Here is a 13098-nt window from a genome sequence, read left to right on the forward strand (position 1 = left end):
AAAACATTATCAACATTACAACATTTTACAATGGATCCCCAGATTTATAAGAGGGTTTACCTACAAACAATATACAAACATTAAAAGAATCAGGTTGAGTTAAAAGGGGCTACAATTTCTTTACGCGAATTAGCCACATCCACCCCAAAAATTTGGCAACACAGATCACAGATTTTTCAGTGCGTAAATCGCGTAATTTCAACAGGGCAACACGATTCTCCCTACAATTTAAATTTTTACAAATTGGTTTCAACCATTTCAATCTAGGTGATCGATATGCCGGGCATACAAAGAATATATGACCAACACTTTCTACCTGGTCAGGACAAAAAGGGCATTTATTACTTGTATTCTTTGTCCACTTCGCAATAAAGGAGTTGATCGGCAAAGTTCCCACCCGAAACTGATGATACAGCTTACGGTCAAGTGTTTTGCATATCAAGTCCCAGTAGTGTTCAAGGAATGGAGTTACCTTATGCGTTAGGAACAGTCCCGTTAGGCTATTTCCTGATGAGAGGGTGATCAGTGCAGATTTCTTTGCGGCCCAAAATAACTCTTTGTATTCCACTTTAGATGGGAACCTAGAACATTCAGGGTGTAACCAAAGTTCAGGGAGGCCCATAGAATACAATATTTGTTTGACCTCCCGCAGCCATGGGATTTTCTGAGCACCCCACAATGATCTAACCTCGCCCAATTCGTGAGCGAATAAACTAAGCTCTTGGGTCGTCCAGAGGCGACGCCAAAGAGCCGCAAGACGGTACTGTGCCATCTCATTCAGCGGTCTACAGCCTAAGTCTAGAAGCAGTGGTTTTACAGGTGACAATTGAGGGAGCCCCACTAAGTTCCGAAAAAACCTGTTCTGTGCTGTGGTTAGTGCTGACAATTCTTTGTAGCCCCATATGTCCGCACCATACAGGGTAGCTGCATTAACCTTGGCCTCATAGATTTTTAATGCCGGTGTGATACGTTTGGTCAAGGTTTTTTTCTGTTCCTTCAGCAAGCATCCTGTAAGGCGAACAAATTTGAGAATTAAAACCTCCAACTGGGGGTTCCACGTAAATTGATGGTCAAGGGTCACGCCCAAATAAGTCATGACTTTGACCTGTTCAATTGGGACACCATCTAATAAAAATGAACTTTTAATTGGTTTATTTTTGTTAAAACAGATCTAATGCATTCTTGGGGCAGTGAACCCAGAGTAAGGGTTTGGCAGGGAGGACCATCATGGCCTTTGCAGGGTTTTTTTTTAATAGCACGGCCTGGGCCTGAAAATTAATTCTGGAAGTTTATGAGTAAGAAATTGCAGGCCAAGAACTTCGAGCAGGCTTCACATAATTAATAAACAGTACATATGTTGATTTTTCTTTTGTTGCAGCTGATGTGATGGAAGGCAATTGACTAAACCGTCTGCTTCTTGACCTTCTGACTGAATAAATGGTGCCTTATTTAAAGACAAAGCCACAGCACAATTGAAAATAAATAAAAGTCTACCCAGGTCCACATTCGAGAGACAAGCCAACCTTATCTATACTGTAGCCTGACAGATTGACTGTTCCCAATATCAATTTGCCAGAATTGTGTCTGCAACGATTTGTGGCAGAATTTTAGATCAGTCGTACGCGTTTTTTCCTTCTTTAAATCAAGTTTGCTGTTCGCCAGGAGCCTCAAGCCCTCTAATGAGCAGGTCCCTGGTTAATAAGATGTTTCACTGAGAACTTTCCTGAAATACTTCAACTGCCTTTCAAAAGTCTTTTCAACTTTGCTGTTCCTATTGAAGTTTGCTCTCATAATTGCACTGCTCTAGTTTCTGGTTCTCGTTTTCTCTCATAGTCTATGCAGTGAGCATTACATTTAGCATAATGGGCCCAGGACATGCCCAGATCAAGAAAAGATGCACAGAGATGGAAAGTAGCTCTGCAAAATCATTTTAGGCTATGAACAGTCGACAGCCTGCAGGCTCCTCTTTGTCGCTTTATGAATGCCGCTGCTCCAGGCTGTCTACCGACTACTTGTTTCTCATTAACATTCTGCCTAGCTTCTGTCTGAAAGGATTACAGATCTTGAGGTGGCTGCATCTCTCTGCTTAGGTTCTCCCCCTGACCTCTTTGCCTGTCTATCAATAATAAGTGACATTTACTAAAGCAGTTTCCTCATGATATATGCAAAGAGCGTAGGCTTGCATTCTCGAACCACTCTCCACTGGAGAAGTGTGGCTCAATGATTAGAGCGGCAGACCCTGATGCAGAGATCTAGCCCGGGACCAGGGTTCAATTCCCCGCCTCTGTGGGTCTTGAGCTCAAAATTCCACAGACCTGATAATTCTCGCCTCGGTGACTATTCCAATCATGGAGTCCCACTCTGCAACTCTGGGCAATAGCTTGCTTAATCTCCACAACGGCCCCCACAACGCTAAGGATGCCTGGCCTCCACCTTGGGGGTGCCCAGGAGTGGACGCCTCACAGGAAAAGCCAGGATGGGTTACACAGCGGTATTCGTACAAGCGCCTTGAGACCCTTGCGGGTGAGTAGTGCGCTATACAAGTATCAATTTACTTACTCTGCCTCCTTGCCACTTTTATTTTGTTTTTACTACGGTAAGTACTGTTTTGAGTGGATTGATTATAAAGTCTGCAGTTGCTTTGATGCATCTGGGCTCATAGGTCAAATGCATGTATGTCATGGAGCCTTTGCTAGCTGGCTTTTCCCCTCTGGGGTTTGCACCTAGTCGAATATGGGCCCTCCACTACAATCCTGAATGGAATCACCATAATGTTAAAAAAATATATACATCAACATTTCTGTAATGGAGTCACAGGAGCCCCTCATCTTTCCTTCAGTGGCAATTCTTGTTTTTTGATATATCTGGATGCTTTGATATGCGTCCTTTAATCTCTAGAGATCATACTATCCAAGGGGTTCTCATCTACTGCTGACTTTAATAAGCACAGGTTAGTCACCAGAATTACTCCTCTACCTGCAGTCTACGGGTTACGACTGGCACAGCCTAACTCGACCCCCAGGCAGCGTTAGCATTATCATCGCCATTTTGCTATTATATAGCTTCTAGTACCAGACGTCTGTCATCCATAGGTGCTGTGATTAAAAGATGTTACTATTACCCACTCGTGGTACTCTATTTACCAAACTTTGGGAGGACAGAAGCTGAGTCAGTCTTGCCGACATTTCAACTTGTGGCGTGCTGCACACTTCTTTGTCGAAGCGTGCCTTTTCAGCTCATTGGGTTGTTCGTCCGCTTAAAATGCTCTATTACCAAACAAGCTTCCCTTGGATCTTTGCCTCATGGAGGCTGAATCAATTTTTTAGGGAAAAACCTTCAAACATGGCTATTTATTGTGTAATCCCATGGTCTGTACTCAGCCCTCACGTCTTGCATCATTTTTAACGCCAGGATGTCATGCTGGGTGACAGATTTACTTTATAAATTCTGCTTTCATTCCTATTCAGCAAGTTTGTGAGACTGAAGTGTGGGACCTTATATGTATTGAAGTATGCTCATGCATTTCTTTAAAAACAACTGGGTTTGGTCGAAATGCCTGGACAAACCCCACAAAATGTTGTAATCTGAAAAAAAGAATTACAAAATGAAAATGGATACTTTTTGTAAAAATCCTGTGATTTTTTTCCAAAGTGGCTGCAAAAAATATAGTTTCAAGAAAAAAAGAGGCTGATCCTCTTTATTTTCTCTGCATTGTCGCGGAGCCATAATTAGGAGGGTGAGTAAGGGGGCAGCAGTGAAGGGAATTTCTTCTGTCGTCTGCCTTGTACATGCAGGGAGCCCACCTCCTGTGCAATGAGCCCGCAGTCTCCGCCTTGCATATATTAGTCTGCCCCCTGCGGACTCTGCAGGTCCTTGGACCTCAATCTGGCCACCCACCCTCTACTGCATTTTGTCACTACTCTTCCTCCCCCTGCCCCCTCCACCTGCTGCCCTCTGTCTCCTGCCACCCTTCACCCCTCCCAAGGTCCCCTCTGCTGCCCTAGGACTCCTGTCTTACCCCCCTGGTCTACTGTGCCTCTCTCTCTCCATGGCTCATCTGGCCCTGGCTCCCCCCCTAGCCCGAGATTCTTCTGCACCCACGCAACCCCTGTGCACTGCACGTTGTTTGAACAGAGAGAGAGCAGAGGTATCATACTGCAGTCTGCACTCTGTGGACCAAGACATACCAAATTCCAAGTGTGGTAGTGCTGGGCACTCTGGCAGGTTACAGATTGGCAAGCAGCACAGTTTCAAGCAGCGAGAGAGCACAGGCTGTGCAGTATTTGTGTGACAGGTGCATTTTCCGCATATGGAAAAATACTACATATTTTGAGGTTTTAGGACACAAATGTAGCTTTTTTTGGCCACAGTATTTGCCATCCCAAATCTCAAAATCCAAGGGGGAGGGGGGAGAGGAGGGGGCGGCGTCTGCATACACAATAAAGCAGGGTTTCCCAAAGCCAGTGCTGGAGAGCTGGATCCAGGCCAGACTTAAGATAACTACATTTATCTAAATTGGGATATGCAAACAATCTAGCATGGATCCGGTCCTCCAGGACCGACTTTTGAGAACCCTGTAGTGAAGTATACAGAGTAGATAATGCATATATAAATACCCATGTGATAACGACACGACACACACGTAAGAGAAAAGACAGATGCACATTAAATCTGATTTCATGATGGAACTATACAATCATTTTTACAAACAGAAATGAATTCAAATGAGAGCTGCAAGGGTCCAGGAACCCAAAGGCTGTGCACAGAGCGACATAAGCGAATCTGCCTGCAGCATTTCTAAATGTAAGACCGATTTGCACCAAGCCAGGTGAATTCCACTTGAACTACAAGACAAAAAGCCTGAGACTCAAGGCAAAAGGTTCTTTGCAAGCGATACGATCGTTTCTAACAGTGCCTGGCCCGGTCACTTACTTGTAATGTATTATCCTATTAAATGGTGCAATGTCCACTTCAGTGGAACAAAACCATTGCAAATGAAACCGACAGAAAAGGACTCGTGCACAACTTAAATGACACTATTAGGGTAAATGAAATTGAATCCTCTCTCACAGCCAATTTCACCCCTGCGGCTGGAAGCAAGAGCAGATGGAACGGTTATCAGCTTTCCTGAGCCTCCCTGGCTAACAGAGCTCCCTGGGGTCAGTGTACAGTCCACTTACCTTCTCGAAGCTTCTGCAGCCGAGACAGATGCTGAGCCACTGCGGCCTGGAGGGACTCCAGGGTCAGAAGCCCTTGGTACTCCTTCTCCCATGACAGAGGACCTGGAAGAGAAACAGAAAGGCGATGCAGGGCTGTGAAGAGCACACTAACAAAAGCAGAAGGAAGCAGGTGTGAGCTGCTGTTTGCACCTTAGGCGAATGTAGCATTGTAAATGTCTTTGTACACATATAAGTTTTCACAAAAATTTGTTCTAACTAGAATTCACAATGTATAATGTATTGGTTGCATTAGTAGGCTTCAACTCTAGATAAATGATCAGAATAGTTTTTTTTTTTCATTAGTTGTTGATTCTCGAACACTTGCCTCCTTCTTTAGTTGTACTTTTATCGTTTAACAAGATCAAAATCCTAGAAATCAACAGATTAAGATTGTGGTACCTGAGCTGCTAATGGAAATACATGCGGGTTTATTGCATTGTTACATTGTATGGATTTATTATGTTGCCATCTGGTCGATCACCTCTGGTCTCTGGCACAGGCCTATTTACTTTCGGAACTCAACTTAGCGTACTAGATGGTTACTGGTGTCACCGTTTTTTTTATTAAAGTAACTGGGGACTCTGCCATCAGTTTCTATTTGTGAAAGAGTTTTTTAAAGTGTACCTGCTCAGCAACTGGCAGTCAGTGTAGATCAACCTCACTAGCTGCTGATTACTCATACAGTTCCTGAAAAAGTTTGAACTTCCAGTTTCTATTTTTGTAAATTTATCACTGAATAATTACAACATCCAATTTCAGTAGGATAACTTTTTCTTTTTTTTGAACACGCGTTTATCAACTGAGAAAGCGATCCACATTACATTTCACTATATATATATATATGTATATATATATATATATATGCAAATCCACTCGTACAAGAAGTACAACGCACTCCACACAGATGAAAGTCGGACAAAGTGCTGTCTGCTTAGTCAAATCCTTGGTTTATTACAAAAACCACAAGCCAAAACCAACATAATATATATGTATATATTACCTACTGGCTATCGCCAGTAGGTATATATAGTTAGGATTAATTCCCTATGGGATTTCTGAAAATTCTATGTCTAATAACTTTGGCGTTTGTGGACGGAATCGGCTGAAATTTTCAGGAAAATGGCACATTTTGTTTCTGAGCAGCCCCTGAAAATTTGGTGGGGTTTCGTCAAGGGGGGGCTGAGAAAAAAGGGGGGTCCCAAAACGCGTTTTTTACATTGAGTTTTCCATAGGGCGGTTGGCCTCACTTTTAGCTCGAACGGCTGAATGGATTTGCACGAAACTTGGCAAAATTGTAGGGACTGGTAGCCCGATGTGCCTTTGCTAGGTCTCAATATATGTGCTTCAGTGGATTTTGAGAAATTAACGTTTAAATCAAGATATATATCTGTAACAGCGCTCCGGGCAGCGATCCGGTCCGCTTACTTTTCGCGTTTCGGAACTTTGCGCGCAGAAAGCTGATTGGCTCTCCGGTGTCTGTCAACATTCTAAACAGTCCGGAGCGGCCGCCATCTTGTCTCTCGGTAGGATCGAGAGAGAAGAAGAGGTGAAAAACGAAAGGGGAATTTAATGAAAGGGGGCAAGGTATCCCCCTCTTGACCCCCTAGGAATGTTGTTGGGGTTATTAAAGGGTCCCGTGGGGAAAAGGAAAAAAAAAATGATTTTTCACGGTAGAAGCGCTTCACGGGCCGCGAACTGGGCCGCAAACTGGTAGCGAAACGGGAATTCGCCATTTTGTGCTTCGTTAATTAAATTACTAGGTATAAGGGGGTGCGGGAGACGTATCCTAATCCCCTATGTTTCCTGAGGGTGGCTGAGGAGGCTGATATATGTTGATACATCTCTTCCAGCGGCTGTGCGTGAGCTTTTTTTTATTTTGCTGCGTGACAGTCCGGAGCGGCCGCCATCTTGTCTCTCGGTAGGATCGAGAGAGAAGAAGAGGTGAAAAACTAAGGGGGAATTTAATGAAAGGGGGCAAGGTATCCCCCTCTTGACCCCCTAGGAATGTTGTTGGGGTTATTAAAGGGTCCCGTGGGGAAAAGAAAAACAAAATGATTTTTCACGGTAGAAGCGCTTCACGGGCCGCGAACTGGGCCGCAAACTGGTAGCGAAACGGGAATTCGCCATTTTGTGCTTCGTTAATTAAATTACTAGGTATAAGGGGGTGCGGGAGACGTATCCTAATCCCCTATGTTTCCTGAGGGTGGCTGAGGAGGCTCATATATGTTGATACATCTCTTCCAGCGGCTGCGCCATCTTGCCTTTTTTCCAATGCCACAATTTTGTCGTGCACGGCAGCCATTTTAGATGCCAGGCTATCACCTACCCCTGCGGATGTAGTTTATGGCCCCAGCTGTAGAGAATTCAGACATGCCAACCCTCCTGATTCAGGCGTGTGACTACTGATTTCAGTGCTAGTCTCCCGCCTCCCGATTTCTGCAAGCAAAAACCCGGGGGCATATTACGAACAACTAGCGATAATTTTTGTCTCTAACTTGTTTAGAGACAAAAATTATCGCCGCACATCGGCGATTTTTATCGCAGATAAACCTTGCTATTATCGCAGAAAAGTCAGCGATATTCATGTATTATCGAGCAAATGCTCTTAGCCATGTTATCCACCTCCCATTGGATAACATGGCTAAGAACTGCTCAGGGCAGGTGTTAGATTTTGGAGATATTCGCGCTTAGCGCGAATATCTCCAAAAGTTGGTAATAGAAGATAGCGATGTTAGGGACTGTTTCCAGTCGCTAACATCTTGGTACGCCACTTTGCATGTCATTAGTGATAAGTATCACTGACATGCAAAGCGGGGCCCAAGATGGTCGCTATCTCCTTTTAGCTGTCACTAACTGGTGTTAGCGACAGCTTGGTAATAGGGAGATAATTTTATCTCCGCTTTCATGGCTTTTAAAGCCAAAAAAGCGGAGATAAACCCCCTTGATAATATGCCCCACGATTCCTTGGGGGTTTCAGCTGACAGGGCTTGGTATTGTGTTACATGGTAATTTTTCCAGGAAACGTCAGAGGGTCGATGCAGGGGTTCTAGAAGAGGTGATAAACCATTTAAGCCTCATGAACAAGCGCATGGTCTTTTAAAGATTTGTGAAGTACTCGGGGCGGCGGTGTGTGTGTGCCCTCTTTTAGGAGCGGGCGGGGGGGCACTGCCAGCAACTTGCCAGGTCAGGTAGTGTTCAACACGTGCATCACCCTTTCTCTGCCTGCTATTGCGCTCCATGCTTCGGAAAGGTAAGAAAAAGAACGTGCATTTGAGTTTGAAATGTCCGATCCTGCAGCAGCACACTTCCAAAGCCCACACATGACAATAACCCGATTCAAGGCCCCATTCACCCGTTTTAAAAAAAATAGATAACACTCCAACAAAGTAAGATTATAAAACTTTATTAACTATTAACTATAACGAACGGAACAAAAACTAAAAACATTTAAACATTTTTCAACACAAAAAGCAACAATGGTAAGAAGCTGTCTTTTGTGCGAATAGTCCCAAGGCAGCACAACATGCAGAGTTCTGGACGGCACCCAGGTGATGTCGCCTGGGTGCCGCACTGGTTTTGGGATCCTACAATGCAGCACAGAAAAACAGCGTGGGGCGTCCCGGGTGGTGCGGGGGGAGGCCTCGTCAGTAGCGGTCTGTTGTGTGAATAGTCCCAAGGCAGCAGAACGCGTTGAGATGTTGATGGGACTGTGTCCAGTGTCACATGGCTGACACAACATGTACGACAGGCACCCAGGTGATGTCCAGTAAACTGCCGCACTGGTTTTGGTATCCTACAATGCTGCTCCGAAAATTGGCGTGCGGCGGCCCGGGGGTGGGGGAGGCGGCGTGAACGGGCCTCCCCAGGTGGCGGCCATCTAGCTGAGTTGCGCCCGCTCTTGCGGCTACAGCGTCTCGCTCACCATGTTGTTGAGTTGCTCCCACTCTTGCAGTGCAGGGATAGGCGGCTGCCACATGGCTCTTAAAATGGCGGACGGCTCCTCGGTTTTGGGCCTGGTCCACTGAAATGGCCCTGGTACACCTTGGAACTCGGACGCTTGCCTGCTAGGGCTTGGGCTCCATTCTCGAAAAGCGTCCCCTCAGCCGTGAAGATTCTACAAAAGTCTTGGGGGCCCCCGACTCCCGCAGGCTTCCGGTGGGGAGCGGCTGCCATGATTGCTCGCGGAATGACCACGACGGAGCCACGAGATGGTGGTGCTCTCATGCTGACGCCAGCTTCAGTCTGAATGATCCAGAAACAAGGTGGGGCTTTCATCGTTTGGGAAAAAAAAATGTTCTAAACCAATGAAAAGTGTTATTTTTGGGTCATATGACCAAGCATTCCATCTTTAGGAAACCAAAAGTAAAATGAACCAATGAAAAGTTTTATAAACAAGTCACATGACCTGTTATGCGGCATAGGGCTACAAAAAGCGTAGAAAATCCGTTGGCACGTGAGGCGGCGTCAGTAGCGGACCGATGTGCGAATAGGCCGAAGGCAGCACAACGCGCCGAGATTCGGATGGCACCGAGGTGGTGTCCAGCAAATTGCCGCACTGGTGTGGCCATCCTACAATGCTGCGCCGAAAGACGGCGTGTCCAGCTGAGTTGCGGTCACTGTTGCGGTACAGTGACTCGAACGCGCCGAGATCCGGATGGCACCGAGGTGGTGTCCAGCAAATTGCAGCACTGGTGTGGCCATCCTACAATGCTGCGCCGAAAGACGGCGTGTCCAGCTGAGTTGCGGTCACTGTTGCGGTACAGTGACTCGAACGCGCCGAGATCCGGATGGCACCGAGGTGGTGTCCAGCAAATTGCCGCACTGGTGTGGCCATCCTACAATGCTGCGCCGAAAGATGGCGTGTCCAGCTGAGTTGCGGTCACTCTTGCGGTACAGTGAGTCGAACGCACCGAGATCTGGATGGCCCCGATGTTGTGTCCAGCAAGTTGCCGCACTGGTGTGGCCATCCTACAATGCTGCGCCGAAAGTCGGCGTGGGGTGCCCCGTTGGCTTATGAGGTGATGTCAGTAGTGGACTGATGTGTGAATAGGTCGGAACCAGCACAAGGCGCCAAGATCCGAATGGCAAGTCCTGGATGTTGAGTGCCTCAGTTGAGAGTTCTGAGCAGTGCTTGTAAGACTGTCTGAAGCTTATTTGCACCTGCTGCAGCTTCACTATTGCCCTGGTGTGGCCAAAGGTGGCACATGACATAGGCGGCCGGCTCCCGAGGTCCGGCGGAACTTTTTTCCTTTTCCTTTCTGCTTCTTTTCCTACAATCCGTTTCATCTGAAGACACGACCAGGTCCCTGATTGTGTGCAGCGGGACGCTATTGATTGAATGAAAATGGCGGCTTGACACAAAGCTGACTCAAGCGTTACTGTTGATGCTATACAGACAAAAATTGGTTTTCAGTTTGTACATTCTTCAGGTTTTTTTTTTCCATCCAAGTCTGATTGAGAGTTTGTAGAAAAATGGCTTCAGATTTTCCACATACTACTCTTCAACATTCTTCCTAAATGTAACAATGTGAAACTCACTAGGAGAATGGCTGTTTCTGTTTCCTTTCAAAATGCTGCCAACACTATTTTCTGAATGGAAGACACCATCTTGTAGCATAAAGGGCCGAAAGGGGTTCTGGTCTGGCCGATGGTTGGTGGAGACATTTTGACTATATCTTGGACCTGCCCGGCCTCGCCCAAAATGGCGCCGGTATAAATGGGACTCGTAACTCCTTGCCCGCAAATGTATATCTAGAAAATGTTATTGTAAGTGGCTGTGTCGTATTTTAATTACAAAATGTACGTCCACCGATTCCGCAACTGTTAGACACCTTTGTTCTTGCAACCTAATGGCCCGCTCGTTACGTTCTTCTACAGTGTAAATGTCTCCTCATCATATACGATTTCAGTTTGCTCCGTGGCCGGCCCACGTGGTTATGAAGGACTGGGTTCTTTTGGACCCAGCGGTGCCAGGGCACAACACCTGAAACCTTCGTGGGTAACCTGCTCCGGCGTACAAGTCACAGAGACACGGGACACTTCCTTCGGCGTCAAAGAGTCAAGGTTTATTTACTGCAGGGAACACAGAAGTCACGACAAGTACACCACGTGCAACTTGGGGAGACTGCTTCAAATTGGTTTTGTGGATCGCTCCTTTTATACAGTTTTTACCCATAAGCTAACATTGAACACAAAGGTTTACAACTCAGTTCCCACATCTAGCTCCCAGAGGGGTCACTTTGGTCACTTTGAAACACACAAGGTCCGGAACATAAGTGCGGAAACATTTGGCGGTTCCCAACTGTAAAAACCCATCTTCCCACCATTAGCAAATTCCAATCAGCAGTAAAGTAGATCGAGATAGGAACGAAGACAGGTGCAGAGGAAGACGGAGACAGTGGGGAGATCGGAAAGGGTGTAAAAGGGGAGGTGCCGTGAAGCACGAGATACAGGCATCAAAGGGACGTGCCTAATGAGATGCACGGCTGAGACAATAAGCCCGTGCGGCAAGATGAGCCTCGAGCGGCGCCACCTGCCTTACAGCAGCAACCCCCTCGTCATAAAGACACTTTCAAAGGACATGTGTCTTCCGCAGATATCTTGGGAGTCCCAGGGTCGCGAAGCGGACAGCGTCCGTTCGCTGACTACTTGAGGGCAAGAGACAAAATGGATGCCGTATCTAAGATGGAACCCGTGGGTACAGATGAGAAACCCACATAACAAACGAACGGTTTAAGTTAGCACAGCGAAACTGCGCACACTTACTAAACTCGTCATTTGCGGTTCATAGATACTAGACTCGACCATATTCGTGCGAGTCGAAAAACACCACTTACAATTGTCACGGAACCTCAGACGCTCCTTTTGCCCTCATGTAGGCAAGCACTAGTCGGAATCATATTCGATATTCATCAGACCATCAAGATGTCGTTGTAGCATAGCTCTGTCCAACCGAGTCCCCTTGGTAACAGATGGTTGTCTCATACACGTTGTAGCACAGAGGCCACATAAGGCAGGACCACACTGTACGCAAAGGCAACACGTGAACAGGAACACTACCACAACCCCGATGATCATCAGAATCTTCCAACCCCAAGTCGACATCAGGCCCCAAAACCAACCGAGTAGCGTCCAATCCCCTACATCCACGTGTATGGATTCGGAGATCTTATGCAACTTCGAGATGGCTTGATAGACAGTAGGAGCATTATCAGGTATGAAAATGCAACAGCTCGAATGGATCACTTTACATACCCCACCGCGATCTGCCAAGACAACATCTAAAACCATACGGTTTTGTAATGTCATAAGTCTCTCCGCCTGAAGTTCTGTGGTGATATTACCAAGGGCGCTGGCAGTAACATTAGCTGTCGATTCTACCACCCGAGTCAAATGTCTCAGGTTCCTACTATTAACCATAGGTCCCCAAAACGGGAGGAAACCCTTGAAAAAGTCTCCTGCCTCTTGACCGGCAGTATCCTCTTCGCTAATTACGCCTCGTACGACTCTAGTCTTATGATAATCGGCATCTACAGTAAACGTCGGAGGCAACAGATTTGCAACAAAACATGAGCCCATGAAGTCTGTGGGCAACCATGTGTATGCACGATCATGACAGATGAAGTACGTACCCTTGGCAGCCAGAAACACAGGGGTCGGGGACATTGGCAGAAGGTAACTTTCAGTGCAAGCACTTACTCCAAGTGAGGCTTGCGTACCACGACCCACAAGACAAAGATTACCAGTGTGGGGTACGACCCATATTGGAGGCGAGCTTTTAAGCTGCTTTTCATTAGTGAACATACTATATTCCCCTCTACTTAGGACCCTATAGGCTTGTACCTCTTCTTTAGGGATGAGAAAAGCATCATGGATCTCA

The 13098-nt window shown here is 46.3% G+C and overlaps 1 protein-coding gene across 3 annotated transcripts in view; it reads right to left on the reverse strand.

Moving 5' to 3' along the window:
• Window positions 1-13098, reverse strand: part of TEDC2 (tubulin epsilon and delta complex 2) — a 334684-nt gene that overhangs the window by 15888 nt on the left and 305698 nt on the right. For all 3 annotated transcript variants that reach the window (XM_086941286.1, XM_086941287.1, XM_086941285.1), the window contains one exon: window positions 5181-5282. In XM_086941286.1, coding sequence (XP_086797412.1) covers window positions 5181-5282 — 102 coding nt within the window. The remainder of the gene's footprint in view (window positions 1-5180; window positions 5283-13098) is intronic.

The sequence above is a fragment of the Lissotriton vulgaris genome, chromosome 10 (assembly GCF_964263255.1).
Source record: "Lissotriton vulgaris chromosome 10, aLisVul1.2, whole genome shotgun sequence".
Lineage (NCBI taxonomy): Eukaryota > Metazoa > Chordata > Amphibia > Caudata > Salamandridae > Lissotriton > Lissotriton vulgaris.